This window comes from Mauremys mutica, chromosome 2 (genome assembly GCF_020497125.1).
Source record: "Mauremys mutica isolate MM-2020 ecotype Southern chromosome 2, ASM2049712v1, whole genome shotgun sequence".
Lineage (NCBI taxonomy): Eukaryota > Metazoa > Chordata > Testudines > Geoemydidae > Mauremys > Mauremys mutica.
In genome coordinates this window covers 88,440,304-88,460,563 of record NC_059073.1, presented here as the reverse complement: position 1 = coordinate 88,460,563, position 20,260 = coordinate 88,440,304, and the positions used below count along the sequence as shown (strand labels likewise).

The 20,260-nt window shown below is 43.2% G+C and overlaps 1 protein-coding gene across 2 annotated transcripts in view; it reads left to right on the top strand.

Moving 5' to 3' along the window:
* AKAIN1 (A-kinase anchor inhibitor 1) overlaps positions 1–20,260 on the top strand; it is a 41,148-nt gene that overhangs the window by 6,298 nt on the left and 14,590 nt on the right. Inside the window, exon 1 of one of the 2 annotated variants that reach the window (XM_045007003.1) lies at positions 3,445–3,633. The exons of the other annotated variant lie outside the window; for it this stretch is intronic. Within the exon in view, the coding sequence (XP_044862938.1) occupies positions 3,618–3,633 (16 nt within the window). The 5' untranslated portion in view covers positions 3,445–3,617. Of the gene's footprint in view, positions 1–3,444; positions 3,634–20,260 lie in introns of those variants that run through there. 2 annotated transcript variants of the gene reach the window in all.

Here is a 20,260-nt window from a genome sequence, read left to right as displayed (position 1 = left end):
CAGAAATTGTGGAAAAACAACATCGCTTGCCTCATAACCTACGTCGTGCAGAACGCAATGCCATCCACAGCCTCAGAAACCACCCTGACATTATAATCAAAGAGGCTGATAAAAGAGGTGCTGTTGTCATCATGAACAGGTCTGACTACCAAAAGGAGGCCGCCAGACAACTCTCCAATACCAAATTCTACAGGCCACTTCCCTCAGATCCCACTGAGGAATACACTAAGAAACTGCACCATCTACTCAAGACACTCCCTACACTAACACCGGAACAAATCAACATACCCTTAGAGCCCTGACCAGGGTTATTCTATCTACTACCCAAGATCCACAAACCCGGAAATCCTGGACGCCCCATCATCTCAGGCATTGGCACTCTCACTGAAGGACTGTCTGGATATGTGGACTCTCTACTCAGACCCTATGCCACCAGCACTCCCAGCTATCTCCGTGACACCACTGATTTCCTGAGGAAACTACAATGCATTGGTGACCTTCCAGAAAACACCATCCTAGCCACCATGGATGTAGAGGCTCTCTACACAAACATCCCACACACTGATGGAATACAAACTGTCAGGAACAGTATCCCTGATGATGCCACAGCACAACTGGTTGCTGAGCTCTGTGCCTTTATCCTCACACACAACTATTTCAAATTTGATGACAATATATATCTCCAGATCAGTGGTACCGCTATGGACACCCGCATGGCCCCACAATATGCCAAAATTTTTATGGCTGACCTGGAACAATGCTTCCTCAGCGCTCGTCCACTCATGCCCCTTCTCTACCTACGCTACATTGATGACATCTTCATCATCCGGACCCATGGGAAGGAGACTCTGGAAAAATTCCACCACGATTTCAACAGCTTCCACCCCACCATCAGCCTCAGCCTGGACCAATCTACACGGCAGGTCCACTTCCTAGACACCACGGTGCAAATAAGTGATGGTCACATTAACACCACCCTATACCAAAAACCTACCGACCGCTATGCCTACCTTCATGCCTCCAGCTTCCATCCCGGGCACACCACACGATCCATTGTCTACAGCCAAGCACTGAGGTACAACCTTATCTGCTCTAACCCCTCAGACAGAGACCAACACCTACAAAATCTCCATCAAGCATTCTCAAAACTACAATACCCACACGAGGAAATAAGGAAACAGATCAACAGAGCCAGACGTGTACCCAGAAGCCTCCTACTGCAAGACAAACCCAAGAAAAAAACCAACAGGACTCCACTGGCCATCACATACAATCCCCAGCTAAAACCCCTCCAACGCATCATCAGGGATCTACAACCCATCCTGGACAATGATCTCATACTTTCACAGACCTTGGGTGGCAGGCCAGTCCTCGCCCACAGACAACCTGCCATCCTGAAGCATATTCTCACCAGTAACTGCACACTGCACCATAGTAGCTCAGGAACCAATCCATGCAACAAACCTCAATGCCAACTCTGCCAACATATCTACACCAGCGACACCATCACAGGACCTAACCAGATCAGCCACACCATCACCGGTTCATTCACCTGCACGTCCATCAATGTAATATACGCCATCGTATGCCAGCAATGCCCCTCTGCTATGTACATTGGCCAAACTGGACAGTCTCTAAGGAAAAGGATAAATGGACACAAATCAGATATTAGGAATGGCAATATACAAAAACCTGTAGGAGAACACTTCAACCTCCCTGGCCACACAATAGCAGATCTTAAGGTGGCCATCCTGCAGCAAAAAAACTTCAGGACCAGACTTCAAAGAGAAACTGCTGAGCTTCATTTCATCTGCAAATTTGACACCATCAGCTCAGGATTAAACAAAGACTGTGAATGGCTTGCTAACTACAAAACCAGTTTCTCCTCTCTTGGTTTTTCACACCTCAGCTGCTAGAAGAGGGCCTCATCCTCCCTGATTGAACTAACCTCGTTATCTCTAGCCTGCTTCTTGCTTGCTTATATATACCTGCCCCTGGAAATTTCCACTACATGCATCCGATGAAGTGGGTATTCACTCACGAAAGCTCATGTTGCAAAACGTCTGTTAGTCTATAAGGTGCCACAAGACTCTTTGCTGCTTTTACAGATCCAGACTAACACAGCTACCCTTCTGATACTATGTCAAGTGAGTGGCTCTTTGGAAGAGGTAATCCAGAGTTGAAGTGCAGGCAAATATGTAAAATCAAGGAGGCAGATGGCTAATGGGATGAACAGGATGGTCATAGGAAAATTGAAGTTGCTGAGGATGAGGGCAGCCAGGAGGCAAAATCTGAGACGATTGTGGATGAAAAGGAGCCTGGAGGGCAGTAAGGATAGCTCTATAACCAGGGGGAAATGTAGTTTCCTGAAAAAGAGCAGTAAGAAGTAGTGGGAGTTATCACTAAAAGAGTAGTATCTTGAGTTTGATGATGCCACATTTGAGTTAATTTACTGTTAGGTGTGAATGACTTCTTTAAAAAAATGTTAAGAACTATAAGTTTATTTGATTTCCATAACTCACACACAGAGTTCTGAATTTCACCATATTTATTCTTTTGGGGGAAGGAGAGGAGCGGGTTAGGGAGAAAGATGGTTGAGTAGAAAAGGAGCAAGTTGAAGGTGGGGGTGTGAATTATGAAGACTGAGTGCAAAACTGTATTGTGCCCTGCAGAAATGCATGTTTGCCACCTGCTTTCTACTTTGCTTAATTTGTATTGCTTGAACAGCCTGTACGGGAACATGGCACGCAGGGCTAGAGGTCAGTCTACAAGGAGCTCCCCTACATTTGTGTTCAATCTCTGTCTGACCAGGGATTGTTCTAAATTCCAGGGTGGCGGGGAAGAAATTGCTTTGTGAGACATGTGGCTGCTAAATTTTATCCCTCAAAACAACCACAGAGATTAGGAGGGTCCAAAAGTTAGTGAATTGTTTTCTCCTCCACCCCTGTGCCTCCGTCTACCCTTCATTTGCTCTTTGGGGCATCAGCAACCTCTTCTTTATTTCTCCCAGCCTCGTTCACATTTCTTCTCGCCTTACTCGCGTGGCCTAAACGCCTCAGCACCTAGGTAGACGGCGGCCAGCCCAGGAGATCAACTTGTGAAGTCTCTCAAATCTTAACCCTAGGGAACTAAACCCAGCCTCACGGAGTCCCACGAAGCCTGAGCCCATTAGCCAAGGTTGCAGACGGTTGAAAGGCAAACCCCTAAATGTCAGGCAGCTTCCAGTGGGGCCGCTGACAGGAGTTAATTAAGAGCAATTAGCTTGTCCCCGCTGGGAAGCGCTGCTATTCCCTCTCCCGCCTTCCCCTTCCTCCCGCTGCTGCGCCAGGCTAAGGGGAGGCTTGTGCTGGCTCCTTGCGCAGGACTGGCGTGTGCAGCAGGCAAAGGACCGAGGAATGCGCCGAGTCCCGGTCCCCCTCCTCCCCTTGCCGCTGGAGCGGTGCATTGTGGAGGGAGCCCGCGTCCCGCCGCCGCTGAGGAAGCCTCCTGCCCTCGGGAAGCGCCTCGCCTGGGAGCTGTCCAAGGTGCCGGGGCCCCTGCGACACCCCCGCCCGCTCCTGCGCCCCGGCCCTCCCGCCTCCTCCCGCCCTGTCCGCGGCGCCCGGCCGGAGACGAGCATGGTGTTTGCTCCAGGTAACGCGCTCCCCTCTCCCGCGCCCATTGGCCGGGGTGCAGGCGGGCCGGGCCCTGCTCTCCTGGGCTGGGGAGGGGGCTGAGCATCCCCTGGCTACTCACCTGGGAGCGCCGCGCCCGGCCCCTGCAGACGCGCCTGGCTTCGCGGAGGCTGCGGTCCCCTTGGGCAAGCGCCGGGCGGAGCCCCAGACCCTCCGCCCCCCGGAGCCGCTCTCGGGGCCACCTGGCAGGGCTAAGTTTGGCGGGGATATGGGGGGCTCTGCTGGCGCTGGGGCTCAGGCTCTGCTGCCGAGTGCGCCTGGCTACAGCTGCTTGTGGGACAGCGAGGCAGCTCAGCCTCCAGCCCGAGGGCTGAGGGAGGGAGGCTGGAAAGGCTCTTTTTTGGGGGGAGGGGGGAGAGGGAAAGAGAAGGAAAACGCACAGTCTTGCTAGCTGGGTTGGTGGACTCCAGGCGGAAGAGGAGGAGGGGAGGCTGCCTAGGGCTAAACTTGGGTAAGTTCGAAACAAAAGGTCACCTAGGTGGCTGCTGTCAAGAGAAAGATCCTTGGGGGCAGGCAAGAGAGCAGCTGTACCAGAGAGCGGGGAGAGGGCACAGCATGGTGCCCCAGTGAGGGGGGGAGCCTGCCTCTCCTTTTCAAAAGGGTTCCAGAGGCTTTCCCTCAGGGATAGGCTTCTAAGTCACCCAGGTCCTTTTGAAAATGTTACTTGCCGATTGAGGAGATCTAGAGCAGTGCTTCTCAAACTGGTGGTCCACGGACCGGTGCCGGTCCGCAAGCCATCGGCTGCCGGTCCGCAGCGAGTTTCCGCATAAGAGCGTCAAATAAGATAATAATATGGCACTGGTCCCTGGCACATTGGGGAAAAAAATTGCTGGTCCCCCACATCAGATAGCTTGAGAAGCACTGATCTAGAGTATCTGAATGGGAGAGTTCACTCAGGCCCCTCCTGCAATCCTTACTCAAACTCCACTGAGTGCCTTGTAGTATCTGACCCAAAAGGCTTAAGATGCACAATCATTGCTGAAAAGATCATCACCGGAGTTGCACTGGACTCAATGTAGTTTGGTGGAATGGGGAGAAACTGAAGAAAATCAGGCTGGTGTGTGTAAACATAACTTGTGTAAAATGGCATTTGTAAAGGGGAGCTCACTTCTTCCCCAAAACTTAGGGTACTAGTATAACTGGTCCTGACCAGTGTAGCAGAAGAGAGATAAGAGAGACTTGAGCGGGTTTAATTTTTAAAGTTTTCATTTTCCTAATCTCAAATTTCTTTTGCTTTGAGAGTGTATCCTGTCAGTTAAAGAGATAGGAGTCTGAAATGCTGGAAGGATATAATAGCCTCAGAAAGCCTGTTTGGATTGAATTGGTCAGCCTGACAACTGAAAAACACAGCATTTTGAAAAGTTATCTGTTTTCAACAATCAAAATATTAGGCCTGTATTTCAAGTTGCCCAGTTGCTTGCTAATTAGATACATCCCTCCCCCCCCCCCCCCCCGACTGTTTTGGATTGGAAAGAAAACCAAGGAAACAAGCTGTTTGTCTTAACTGAACCAGATTCTGTTTATTGTAGCATCCCTTCATACACCTTTTATCTGACAGTCCAGATGTCTCTCACCATTAAGCATAGCATTGTAAAAAGGCACCATGGGACTGGAGTACTGCAGCAAGAGATAAAATAATGAAAACAATTCCACCACCACCCCCCAAGAATGGCAATAAACTGACAACAAATCTTCCATTGATAACTTGTGCTACACAGAACTTTCTTTTCACATGCCTAATCCATAAATAGGAAATTGTTTTATGCAACGATTCTGTTTCAGTCAATAAGAAAAATCAGCAATTCTTTTGCTCATGTTCCCTTATAACAATTGGTGCCATATCATAGATAAGGTAATGAATAGGGATATCTAGGAGGTTAGAAATCAATCATGGGAGTTTGACATTATCCTAAAATGAGAGGAAAAAGCTTGAGTGGATTGCATTTTTAATCAGTTTTCTTATTACAAATCAGTCTGGGTATTAGTTCTATTTTACATACAAGAAGTTTCCAATTATATAAGAAGTTTGGGGAAATAGTTTGTAAACCTTTATCTTTCTTATAGTAGCTGTGCTACAAAACAATTTCCATGTTTGCTTTGGAATAGGAGTTTCATTCTGTCTTAAATTTTCTGCTCTTATCTTATGATGTATGAGCTGGTACTCTGTTTCATTTATGTGCCTTTCACAGCACATAAAGATTGTTTGTATAACTGGAAATGGTTATACAGTGATTTCCTTAAGCTTAATGTCTACAATGATAAACATCCAGTAGCCTTTGGTTCCAGAAAATAAATAGGATTTAGGATAATGCATCTTATTTAGCTGTAGGCAGCTATAGCTTCATTTTGTTCATATTCAAAAATCTATCAACTTCTGAAATAATAATGAATAAGTTACTCCACAGCACTAATTTATACTAGATTATAAATTGTGAAATAGAAGTAAATCTTCTGACTTAAATAGAACTTTTAAAAGGCTAACCCAACTGACTCTTGACAAAATTGATATTTTCCTTTAAATTCCTGCTACCTATACCTATTTCCTTAAATTCTCGCACCCATTGCTACCAATATACAGGTACCTATAAATCATTGGACCCGATGGACCAAAGCCAGTAAATGAGGGGCATCTTTCAGTGTTCAGAAGAAAATGGGCCTAATCCTTCACTGATTTCCACAATGTGTCTTGTTTACACCTGTGCAAAATGGGCATAAGATGCTACCGCTTTGATGTGATAGTGTTTTACACCCACATTTAATTCACTGAAGATAGGTGCCAAGGAATGGAGAAGCTAATCCAAAGAGAAGAGATTTTTTTTTTGTTTAATTATGGTTCACTGCATTGGTTGACTTGCTAATCACTTAGACGCTATGGGTCAGGCTCTTTGCGAATGTACAGGGACTGTAAAGCCATTTCAGACAGGTACCTGGAGGTCCTACATTGTAGAGGACATCCTTTGGTAATGTAGCTCCTCACAGTGGAAGGTGTATGCTCCATGAGAAGGTGGCATGGACAAAGTTCCCTTGTGTTCTGGCTAACCCCAGTGGTGACTGCTTTAACACATGCCAATGAGTGAATTGGCCTTTTGTTGGCCCAAATTAGAAGGCTGTAAAAGAGATGTGAAATCCTTTTTGCACCATCTTCCCCACCCGAAGTCATAGTTGCAGTACAGTTCAGTTCAGCCAGAACCAAACCTTGGGGTCTATGCCTTGAGGTTTTGTCTGCTTGCTGAATTCAGCAACAGTATTTCAGGCAGCCTACAGAGTGGACTAGTTTCCGTCTTTCCCCCCCGCCCCCAAACACACACACACTTCTTTGTGTCATTGGGTGGATGGGAGACTGCAATAGACCAGGGTCAGATCACAAGAAAATGAACTCTGCACTGCCCAAACTGCAGTCTGTCTTACAATGAATTCCAGATATTAAAAAAAAAAGCTTGCAAAACTATATGCCATATAAAGCCAATTATTATAAATAATTCCACTACCTACCACTTTGTTTTCATAGTGTAATGAATACCAAATTATTAAAGCATTCAGTAGTTGGCACAAACTAGGAAAAGATGATTCTATAAAGTAGGGTGACCAGACAGCAAATGTGAAAAATCGGGACAGGAGATGTGGGGTAATAGGAGCCTATATAAGAAAAAGACCCAAAAATTGGGACTGTCCCTATAAAATCGGGACATCTGGGCACCCTACTATAAAGTGACAATACAGTGTTGTTATCTAGCTGTTACAAACTAATTCGTCTTGTCCATTCATTAAACCTAAGATGTTCATCTATAAACATTAATTTTATATAGGCATATTTCAAAATAAAGGTAACATTTAATTATGTCTCTTACAAATTATAAAGTACATTATAGCACCACTAAGAATTACTTTCCAATATCGTATTTTTAGTAACTTATCAAAATGTATCTTTCAAGTTGTAGCCATATATGCTTATTCTCAACCCAAATGTGATTCTCTCTCCCCGCCTCCAATGCAGAAATATTGAATCAAAACCAGTAATTTTGATTTGTCTGGGCATGAGCAAAAAGAATGTGTCTTTAAGGCAATTTTCTGACATTATTTTGCACTCAGATCCATTTTGTTTTAAACCTTCAAACTATGTATGTGTATATTCCTGCATAAGGAATGCTTTTGTTTTCAGAAGTGAGTCTGAAAATGTTAAACATATAAAAATGTATTTATTTTGCTAAAGATCTAATGTTGGGATAATATAAGCTTGCATAAATTTTATTCCATCTTTATTAGCTGCCAAGAATGGTAGTTTCCTAAAGTTTTTAAAGCAAGAAGAGACCATTAGATCATCTAGTCTAACCTCCTGTAATCCCAGGTCATTAAATTTCACCCAGTTACCCTTGTATTGAGCTCAATAATTTATCTGAGTAAACCAGAAATTGTGTTTGGCTAAAGCATATATTCCAGAAAGGCATCCAATCTTGATCTGAAGACCTCAAGAGAGAGAGAATCTACCACTCCCCTGTTACACCTTTCTCTTCTAGATTATAGCCCTTTAATACCTAGTATTTTCTACCTGTAAAGGTGCTTACAGTCATGAAAGAGGGAAGAAAAGGTAGGAGTTAGTTAAACCTGGCAGTATTTATATATGAGGATAATTGAGCAAGCATATTTCTATAACTTCTAACTAGCTTGGACTTTTACTTCAGGGTATTCACTGCTCAGCACCATTTTCCTGCAACAATAACTCTGTCACTGACACAGCTGTACATAAAATGTTTAAAGCTAATAGTATTGCCAACTGGCACAATGACACTGCAGATTGTGAGTGCATCCTGTACCAAAGGAATTTTAGAAGTCACATTAAAATGCAATTGAAGAGATAGCAGCTGCATACTTAAACAGATGTTTTTACTGGTCTGAGTAGTAAAATAGTCATAATCCTGTCTAATTTAAAAGCTGCAGAGGTTGGGGTCTGGTATTTAGTCTGATGTGACCACATGATACTACATCGTGTTTTTTGCTTGTTACTTGATTGCAGGGGCTGCTCTCAATCCTAAACTCTGTCTCCAATGCACCACCAAAGCCCTTAGGGGAGTAAGAAACAAAGAGAGAATTATATACCTGTAACTTTGCTTCTCTGAAGATACCCTATAGTAAGATCCTGAGAGTTCTTTAGCATGAACTGCCTTACCTCCAAAGGAAGTTTGACCCTTGAAAATAGCAGTAGCTGGGTAGAGCATGGACTAGGTGCCTACTGGTTATCATGCAATATCCCTTATGGCTGTAAATGTTGCCCTCCAGTATTCTAGTCTGTTCTTACAAAAGTAGAAAGAGAAGCCAATTCATAAAGATCAATGTAAGATTTAAAAGCATGCACAGTGTAAGATTACTGCTCCTTAGCTCGGGACTGACAGAACTCATTATATAGCAAAATTTCTACTGGTCATAAGATAGGGTTTGCAAACCCTACAAGCTTGGCACAGTATGATATAAAGGTTGAATTGCAATGAGTTTGGTGTGGCTGAGTGGTTAAGTTATGCATGAATTATGCAAGTACTTGAAACATACAATGAAATAAAAAAGATTAAGGTGTGGTCAGAATTAGCGCTAGTATTAATTTAAGATCTGAATCTAATTTGCCAAAAAAAACTTAAATGTGTTAATATAGTGAGAGTTGAAATACAATTTATTTTCTTAAATTATCCTGATCATATGTTAAGTCAAATTCAGATAAAGAGTTGAAGGCACATTTCATTTTCAGGTCAATGGGTTGAATCCAAAGTAGATCATTAGTGATCACCAGAAATAATGGAAATTAGGTTTCTGTGCAGTAGTCATGTTAAATGAGATGGTCTTAGTGTTGGTTTTGGTGGGGTTTTTTGTTCCAGACATATCAACTACTGGCCTTGGGAATAATCTGCATCTACTAAGCAGATAAATAAAGCCGTGAATGGGGAAAAAAAGAATGAGTTACTCTTACCTCTACAGTTTGTCCCTCCAGGTCAGGAATGAGAATATGTTCTTCTAGAGAAAATTGCTCGCTAATGTCTGCTGTACTTGCTCTATGGATAAATCATAGAATCATGGAATCATAGAACTTAAGATCAGAAGGGACCATTATGATCATCTAGTCTGACCTCCCGCAAGATGCAGGCCACAAAAGCTGACCCACCCACTCCTGAAATAATTCTCTCCCTTGACTCTGCTGTTGAAGTCCCCAAATCCTGATTTAAAGACTTCAAGTAGCAGATAATCTTCCAGCAAGCGACCCCTGCCCCATGCTGCGGAGGAAGGCGAAAAACCTCCAGGGCCACTGCCAATCTACCCTGGAGGAAAATTCCTTCCCGACCCCAAATATGGCGATCAGCTGAACCCTGAGCATGCGGGCAAGACTCTCCAGCCAGACACTCAGGAAAAAGACTTTCAATATCCCAACATTGACCCTCGGTACTAATTACCAGTGGTGGCACATTATTGACCTATTGACTAAATCATGTTATCCTATCAAACCATTCCCTCCATAAACTTATCAAGCTTAATCTTAAAGCCAGAGAGGTCCTTCGCCCCCACTGTTTCCCTCGGTAGGCTGTTCCAGAATTTCACTCCCCTGATGGTTAGAAACCTTCGTCTAATTTCAAGCCTAAACTTCCCGACTGCCAATTTATATCCATTTGTTCTCGTGTCCACATTACTACTGAGCTGAAATAATTCCTCTCCCTCCCTGGTATTTATCCCTCTGATATATTTAATGATAACTTGTTTTCCAGTGGTTTCAGTCTAGCAACATTAATGGGAAATAAATTCACCTAAATGAATTATCAACTATAGTGAAAGCTGGATTTATTCATATACTCTTGTTGACCTGATCTCCCTTGTATAAAGGTACAAATAAGAAGTTTAATTTTTAGTTTGAAAAGAACTTTTATTTATCTATATATTGACTGACTGAAATAAATTGCCTCAAAGTGATCAGTCTATGATCAGGGTACACACACTGTGATAAATGAAGCAGAGGGTAGCTCCCTTTTATGGACACTCAGCCAGCCAGTTGGCTATAAAATCCCTCTTAATAGCTGTTCTCTACTTGCTTTACCTGTAAAGGGTTTTTTTGTTTGTTTGGGGTTTTTTTGTTTGTTTTGTTTTTTTAAAAAGCCCATAGGTAAAAAGAAGGGAGTGGGCACCTGACCAAAAGAGCCAATGGGAGGGCTATAACTTTTTTAAATTGGGGAAAAAACTTTCCCTTTGTCTGCTGCTGTTGTTCTCCGGAGAGAGGAGATGCAAAGCAGGAATAGGGCTGAACTATGCTGTAGGAAGCTTTAAGCCAGATATGAAAAAACATCTGCTCATATCTAGAGACTACTTATTTGAAACCTCCAAATATGTAAGTAGATCAGGGAATGTCTCGAAAGACGCGATTAGGTTTATCTTTTATTTTTCTTATTGGCTTGTGGACTCCTCTGTGCTAACCCCCAAATGCTTTTGTTTTGTTTGAAACCTTTAAGTTGAACCTCAAGAGAGCTATCTTGATGCTTAATTTTTGGTATTTTTTTAAGACCTAGCAAAAAGCCTAAGTTCTAGATGTATTTTTTTTTCCTTTTTAATAAAATTTACTCTTTTTAAGAACAGGATTGGATTTTTGTGTCCTAAGAGGTTTGTGCATATGTTGTTTAATTAGCTGTGGGCAACAGCTAATTTCCTTTGTTTTCTTTCTCAGCTCTTCCCTGGAGGGGTGTGTGTGAAAGGGCTTGAGGGTACCCCACAGGAAGGAATTCCCAAGTGCGCCTTCCTGGATTCCAAAAAGGGGTTTTGTGCACTTGGGTGGTGGCAGCATCTACCCATCCAAGGTCAGAGAAAAGCTGTAACCTTGGGAGTTTAATACAAGCTTGGAGTGGTCAGTATTAATTTTTAGAATCCTTGTGCCCCCTCCCCCCCCCACACCTTCTGCACTCAAAGTGCCAGAGTGGGGAATCAGCCTTGATACACATACTCTAGTAGTTTGTACACTTGTACAGAACAGCATGCATTACATTTTAAAAAGATGGTCATTGGAGCAATATCTGTGTCAGTGCCGGCAGACATGACTAGTTTGACCTTAACAATGGTACACTGCTTCAGGATTCTTCAGTCTATGAAGTCCAAGCAGGTGAGCTCTGTATTGCTCTCATATAACCTCATTAATCGCTGAAGTAGCATTATCAGAAGATTTTTTTTTCTACCTCTGTCTACAAGAGATCTTGGAATCTTCTGCCCGAAGGAATAAGATTTTCTTTCCTACAGATGCACAAATGTGTGAGGCAGAAAGTGGTGTACTGTATGCTACTTACAATGGTGCTCTTTGTGAGATGAGTCTTTAACATAGCAATACAACAAACTCTACCTTACTTCTCTAATTCAGAGCAGCTGCTGAAAACATGAAATGGTTGCTATTGATTATTGCCTCCATTCATAACTTGTCAGTGGGAAGGGGGTGCACATCTGTTAGCCCAAAAAAAGGCTTCCTGGTTATGATTTCCTCCCCCAATTCCCTGCAAACTCAGGTTCCCTGCCTTTGTCTGGAGAGTGACAAGTAAGACCCAAAGGAGTTCACAGAAAGGAAGCAGGTCAGCTGCATCCAGTTTCTAACAGCACTTGTAAAGAGGACAGTCTCCTAAGAGGGGAGCAGCTGCTGTTCAGAGAACTACTCTTCACTGATTGAAGGAGTACTCCACATGTACATAATCTTGTTTGCTTTATTGTCAGTTGTGACCTTGCTTGTAAATAATTAGTCTGAATTACTGAGAGACCTCCTGAAGAGGCTGAATTTTCTGCTGGCTTTCTAAAATAACCAAGCCTCTTTTCCAAAAGTCTGCAGTGGGTTTTTTTGGTTTGTTTTTTTTCCGTGTGTGCCAAAAGGGTCATCTCCTTTTACTGGCTGGATTTGGGGGGAGGGAAGAACTCTCCTATAGTCAGGATTCAACTGTGCAATTTTCATTAGACTATGTATATATCATCTGAAAGTGACCCAGCTTGAAAGACCCCTAAAGGGAATAATGGACAACAAATCAGATATGAATTTACCTGGTTATACAATAAGGGAAAATGACCTCAGGTAAATCCACACTAGGAAAAATGTGTTTTTTAGCAAGTAAAATGAGACAATTTGTAGTTTTAATGTGTGTTAGTGGGTCAGAGTAAACATTTAGTAAGGAGTCTAAGGGTCCAGCTTGCAGTGCGGGCAGCTGAGAGGAGAAAAGAAAAGTCTCTTCGCTTTTAGACTGAGCACATCTGATACACAAACTGACAAACACACATTTCATTTTCAGAGTAGAACTGTCCTTTAATGATTAGGGATATTAAGCAGTTATATATAATTCAAAGAGCATTTAGAAAAAGCTCATGTTTGTGTTCACTAAGCAAGCAAGATGACCAGAGGAGGTCTAGGCCAGTCAAGCATATTTTCACATTAATCCACCCATCTCTCTGTATTCAAATGAGAAGCAACTGCTGTTTGCGGCTATCATGTTGGTAATTTGGATGCCAGGTATCTTTAACTGGACAGGAAGCCACATATATAGTTTGTAAGAGATTGGGGAGTGGGAACCAGGAGATCTTAGTTCTATTCTTGTTCTGTCACTGGCTTTGGTTAAGTCACTTAACCTCACTGATTCTTTTCCCATCTAAATAAAGATAGGATAATTCCTACCCCACAAAGATGTTGTTATAAATCTTAATGTTTGTAAAGTTCTTAGAGATCTTCAGATGCAAATCACTATAAAATGTGTAACGCATTACATCAAATGGCAAAATCTAATATTATCCACTGTGCTCTCTTTGTTGGAGACCTTCCATTCATTTATAATTTAAATATACAATGGTGCATATAAGACCTGATCCAATCACAGTGAAGTCAGCACTCTCTTTATTTCAGTAGGAATTGGATTGGGCCCACAATGGTTTTCCACTCTAGAGAAGCTGTATACTCTGCTCAGGTCTTCCCTTCAGCAGATTTCTGAATTTGCTGCAGAGATTGTACTCTTTGAGAGAGAGAGGTTAACCTGAAGCTTTAATTTACCCATTAAAGGGAATAACTGTAAAAATGGAAATTAAAGTCTCCCTTTAGCTTTAGAAAAACTGGGCTCAGATGTTCTGTAAGAATCAGCTTTGTTTGCTGAACTCTGGCTCTAAGGGCTAGTCTACACTTACCAGCCGGGTCGACGCGGTGAGTTCGACTTCTCGGAGTTCGAACTATCGCGTCTAATCTGGACGCGATAGTTCGAACTCCGGAAGCGCCGGGGTCGACTTCGGTACTCCACCACTGCAAAAGGCGGTGGCGGAGTCGACCTTGGAGCCACGGACTTCGATTCCGCGGCGTCTGGACGGGTGAGTAGTTCGAACTAGGGTACTTCGAATTCAGCTACGCTATTCACGTAGCTGAACTTGCGTACCCTAGTTCGACCCCCGCTCTTAGTGTAGACCTGCCCTAAGAAGACTTTGTGTTTAGACTAGCCTTCAAATTCAGTTCCATACAGCTTTCTCTTGGAGCTGGGTCTGCTCACCAGACTTGTGTATCAGCCATATTCTGAAGTCACAACAAAATATTTTATCCTGATGTATTATCTCCAATAAAATGTATACCACAAATATGAATAGTCTGTGTACTACAAGATTTCTAATGGCTAAAATTGTTTAAAGAACTAAAACTGCATCCAGCCCCTGCAGGTGAAGAATAAATATAGCTCCTTGCAGAACATATTTATTATAGATGATTAATTTGAATAGTCCATAATGACAGAATTCTGAATCTTTACTTTTTGGTAAATTGTATAGTTGGCCTATTTAGAACTTGAATGTTCTTCTAGAATGTATTAAACTGAGAAACTTAATTTGCTTCTAGTTAATCTTATTGAAATAGTTGTGGGAAAAGTTTAAGAATAGCAACAAAAATAGACTAGTTTAAAAATATTGTTTGAACTTGTGAATTCCTAATGCAAGTTTGATGCTTCATTTATAGTGAGCATATTTCAAACAGAACAAGAAAATTCACAGAAGTCTTTTTAATATAGTGTTGATACAACTAACATAGCCACTGAAATTCCTGGTGATTTTTTCCTCTGTTTTTGTAAAGTGGCAAAAAACCACCAGACAGAAGTCATGAAAGCTCTGCTTCATGAGAGTCTTGCTTGGATGCTATATCTAGATACTTCTTAAAGATGTGAATGATGAGTTTATGGGACAGGTTATACTCATCTCCCTGTTCTTTCAGAATTGGATCATACTGAGTCACAATCTATCAGCCTCTGACTGTTGCTGGCAAAGTGATCTGTACTAGCTCAGCGCTGGCTCCAGTGTCTTGGCTGATGGACTGGGGGGACTGGAGGCTGTGCTAGGAGCTATGCTGGGTTCATAGGTTATTATAAAGCCAGAATGGAGCACTGATCTAGTCTGATCTCCTGTATAATAGAGGCCATAGGACTTCCATAAATTAAATTTGTTTAAACTAGAGCATATCTTTTAGAAAAAGATGACTGAGCTCTAAATGTTCTAGTAAGAGTGAATGCTAAAATATCCCCTAAAACTAAGTTAGGAAAATATGGAACTACTCCTGAAGGCAATCTGTGCCAAAAAATAAGAAATTCTGCACCCAAAAATTTAAAATTCTGCACACAGTATTTTAAAATTCTGCAAATTTTATTTGTCAAATAAATGTGGAGGCTCCAGCATGGTACTAAGGAGCACAGGCTACTGGCTGCACTGAGGTGAGAGATCACTGTGCAGCTTCCCTCCCTCCCCTGGGACACAGACTCAGAGCTGAGGCTGCACCAAACCCTGACACAGTGCCAGGACGGGGCCTGCCCCAGAAACAACCCAGGGCCCTGCCCCTCCATGCCAGGTGCACCAGGAGTGGTCAGGCAGGCTCAGCAAGGCAAGATCCAAATGTGGAGGGGCTTAGTGTGGGGGAGATCCTGGTGTGGGTTCAGAGGGTTCTGTGTGGGACAATCTGGGTGCAGACAGCTCAGTGGGGGATCCGGGTAAGGAGGGGAATCTGGATACACAGGGGCTTGTTGCAGGGGTGGGAGGGGGGAGTTCTGGGTGCAATGGTAATGGGACTCTGCAGGGGGTCCGGTGAAGGTGGTTGGGGCTCAGCGGGGGGGTCTGGTTGTGGGGGGGGGGGGCGGATAGAGCTTGGCAGGGGGATCTGGATGGTTTGTTGGGGTGGTGCAGGTCCAGGGAGACTGGGGCTCATCCGGGGGGGTTCTGGGTGTGTGAAGTATGTGGCTTGCTGGGAGGGTCTGGGTATGAAGGCTTCTGTATGCACAGGGGTTGGGTGGATGGGGAGCAGCTCCCTGTAAAGGGATCCCTCTGCCTGCAGCTGAGGAGCAATGGGTGCAGGAAGCAGGGGGAAGGGGGAAGGAGGGACTTTGCAGAGCTTCCTGTAGCCAGGGGAGAAATCTAGGGGTGGGTCTGACCCAGCCCTGGATGCCATGCAAGGGAAGAGGAAGTCCCGTCCTCATCAGCCCAGCCAGGACTAACAGCGGAGCCCAGCACAGAGTAGGAGCCACCAGCCGGGTTTTCCCCAGCTCTGCCTCCTACTCCATAGTGATTTACCTCTCTGCTGGCTGCCTTGGGCAAGCGAAACATACTGCTGGGGAGGATTGCATGACTGCTCTTGTGGCTTCCCTTTGCTTCCCCATCAGAAAGTCATTTTTCTGCTGGGAAGCAAAGAAATCTGCAGAGGACATTGTGATGGGTTCCCCACCCACCCCTTCCGGGGTGCCACCTGATGTACTGGGGTAGCACTGAGCCCGCCTGTTCCAGCAGGCTGAGCTCCCTCACCCTGTCCTGCCAAGCCAGGCCCTCAAGCCTCCCCTAGCATACACACAAATAGGGACACACCCACCTGCAGAAAGACACAGACACTGAAATCAGTGCTGCATGGGAAGGCTTTCACCTAAGGAATTGCCCAGCACTCAAGTGCACTCCCCTTTTGGAGAGTAAATCCAAAATTTTATTGTCTTGTGCTGCACCGACAACTGTACAGTGTAAGCTAATTGAAATTTGCCTTCTCCTTCACTGTGGACAGAGATATACACAGCTTTTTGCCCCCCAGTTATGAATTACACAAACTGGTTTAAAAACAAAAACAAGTTTATTAAGTGCACGTGGTAGATTTTAAGTAGAGTGACCAGATGTCCCGATTTTATAGGGACACTCCTGATTTTTGGGTCTCTCTTATATAGGCTCCTATTATCTCCCACCCGCTGTCCTGATTTTTCACACTTGCTGTGTGGTGACCCTAATTTTAAGTAATTATAAGGGATAGCCAACAGATCAAAGCAGATTACCTTAGTAAATAAACAAAAAACGCAAATTGAGCATAACACACTAGATAAGTAGGATATAAATTAGCAAATTCTCACCCTGAGTGATAAACTGGCTGGCTGACTCCTAAGGCACAAGTTGCTTTGGCTTTCCCAGGTTTTCATACACACGCTAATGAGCCTTCTAGCCTGGGACCATCACTTCCAACAGTTCATTCCTTGCCCATCAGGAGTTTCCAGGTGTGTTGTTGCAGGTAGACTGAGGTCCTGCCCCCCAATGTCATTGTCCCCCTTTTGTATCTTCTCCCCACTTGCTTGAAAGCTCTTTTGCTGTGACCTGGGTCAGAAGTTCCCATTGTGTAGTGCTATCTCTGAGAGGTTTCTATTGTACACAGTTCCTGAGGTAATCCTGTGCTTGTGTTCATTTCCTCAATAAGCCATTAACATTGTTTGGCCTTTTTACTGTTGTACCTGAAAGGCTACTTGTGCGTGTTTTCAACCTCATAACATGTTTCAGTGTAACACACATACTGAAACTTCATATACAAAGATAACACATACAATCCAATGAGAGATTAATGTCTAGCAGATCAAGATTTTTAGAATGATACCTCACAAGACATACTCTGTACAAAGCATATCGTAATTACATGACAGTGGTGAATATTGAAGTGTCAGTGTCACAGATATAAATTCTTCACATGCGCAGTGGAGCAGAATTTCCCCAGGAGTATATGGAACCAATGAATGAACCTTATTCATTCACAGCTTAAAGGCTGAAATACACATAAGAATCTGATTGTGCAACTGCTTTTAAGCATTTTTATTCCCTTCTCTTTCTGCTGTAGAATCAGCTAGGTATTGCCCTCAGACTTTCCACACTAGTCAGTCATGTCTCCATATAACTCCAGCATAAAGAATAAGAGGCAATATTAGACACAACTAACTCTAATACCAAGAAAGAGACATTTCAGTCACTTAAACATATACTTTTGTTAAGGTTACAACTTAATCCTATAATGTACACCCAAGGTTTCTTGTCATACATCTAGATTCAGATGTGTCCAAAGCAGGCCCTTAATCCAGCACAAAGTTCAGCGGGAACTATTCATGCATAAAGTTAAGCATTTGCATAAGTGTTTGCAGGGTTGGGGTCCTGGTGACTGCCTCATTCATTCTTAATATACAAGCAACGTGACCAATTAACTCCCTGATCTTGGACACCAAACAACCTCACCCTTTAAATCTCTCCTTGAAATCCTCCTTATTTTGTTAGGGCTTCCAGGGCTGAAACTCTTCAACCAGTTTATAAAAGTAATTGAAAAATAAGCTTTTCATCATCTTATATTAAATTATATGCTAAAAACAAATCATGCTACACACATTACATACACAAAAATACGTAACCAAAGAAGAATCATCAGATGGAAGAAGATCTCACTCTCCCAACTCCTACTGAGGAACTGACCTCAGGCTTCCCACTTTGTGGTACACTATACTGCCACACACCACCCACCCTAATTATTTGTATTATTATAGTGCTCAGAAATCCTGTCCCTGGGTGCCATTGCTGCTGCACCCCATCTCCAAGCATGCACTGCCACTCCCAGTCAAGGATGTTTATTCTTTTATAACAAAGGTTAAACAAACAGAACACAATCTTAAGTCAATACCTAGCCCCCAGGCTTCAGAGCCACCCGTCCCAGGGATCTCTGCCACTCCAGCTCCTGGCAGCTTCCTACCCTCAGCCAGCTCTGCTTTCGGCTTGGAGCAGCAGCCACAGGATTGCTTCCCTGATATTCTGGCTCCACCTTGTTCCAGGGACTCACTACAGGAGTTAACGCGACACCAGTATGGCCTTTGCTGCCCAGAGTTCAGCCTGTCTCATCTTTCGTTCCCAGTCGCCTACTAGCAGCCCTTTATAGGCACGGACCACTCTAATTAGCTGGATTAGGCTCACCTGCTCCAGTCCAGGGGGCGCTGGGCTCAGTCTATCCACAGAAACCAGCTACCCTGTCATAACCCCATTCATGGACCAAGCCCCATTGTGCTAGGCACTGTACAAAGAACAAAAAGACTGTTCCTGCCCCAGAGACTTTACATTCTCATCCTACGAGCTAGGAGCGTCATCCCCCTGCTCGTGTACACATATTTGTGCTAGTTCTCGTTGAGCTAACACAACTATAAATAGCAGTGCCGCCGCTGTGGTAGCACAGACAGTGGCAGTAGAGGCCTGGATAGACAGGCCAAGTGCAAACCTGCCTGAAACTGGGGGGTTTCAGATGTACTTGGCACCTCTAAGCTGTGCCTCTGCTGCCACTTCCCATGCTACTATGGCTACACTGCTATCTATAGTTATGTGTGAGCTCCATGTACGCAAGCAGGGGAATTACACTCCTAGTTCATAGTATAGATGTAGCCTAAGTACAAGACAAGAGACAGCAGATAGACAGACGGACAGAGGAGTATAAGGAAACAATAAAATAATATTGATCAGCATGATAGGCAGTGGTCTCAGCATGCCAGCCGCCTACATGGTGTTAATATAGCAAAAATGAAGACAATATGTCCTCAAAGAATTTTTCCACTGGCACAAACCAAGAGGAAGATGTATGGGTTGCAAACTAAGGTCCTAATTCTGCAGTGAACTCCATGTAGATACAGGGATCCACCTGTACAAGCTTAAATTACTATCGTGACTGTTAACAATTACTTTATATTACCGGCAACATCCTGTAGCTTCTTCCACAGAGACAAAATACATCAACTCCACTTATATCTTTCTTAAACTGTATTCTCTCCTCTCTGCCTTAATTAAAAGTGTGCCTAAAAAGAGGTTGTCGTAGTTCTTAGCTAATCATAGTTTCCTTTTCTCACACTTCCATCTCAATTTGAAATTTCATTAGGGCTTTTTAGTTGTGAACTTATAAATCTAATTTTAGTAACTTTTAATATATTATTGAGATTTTCTAGATAGCAATATTTTTCTCCATTTGCTGTATCCAGACTTTATTGGAGTAATTGTGTAAATAAAATCATAATTGTGCTATCATATTGCAAATAAATAGCACAATACATTATATTATATAACACCCATGAAAATGGAAATGCATAAACAGGTTTATGTAAATCATTAGTCTTCCAATCCAAAACTGTATGGTTATAAAATTAAATGGTACATTTTTAAGGATGGCGAATATACGCAAGTACTACTGATATGCAGTTTCAAAATGCAGATCTGGTTCAAGATTCACTCAGACTTAAACATATTTACATAAATTATGATTGTAGCCAAGTCAGAGAAATTAATCCCCA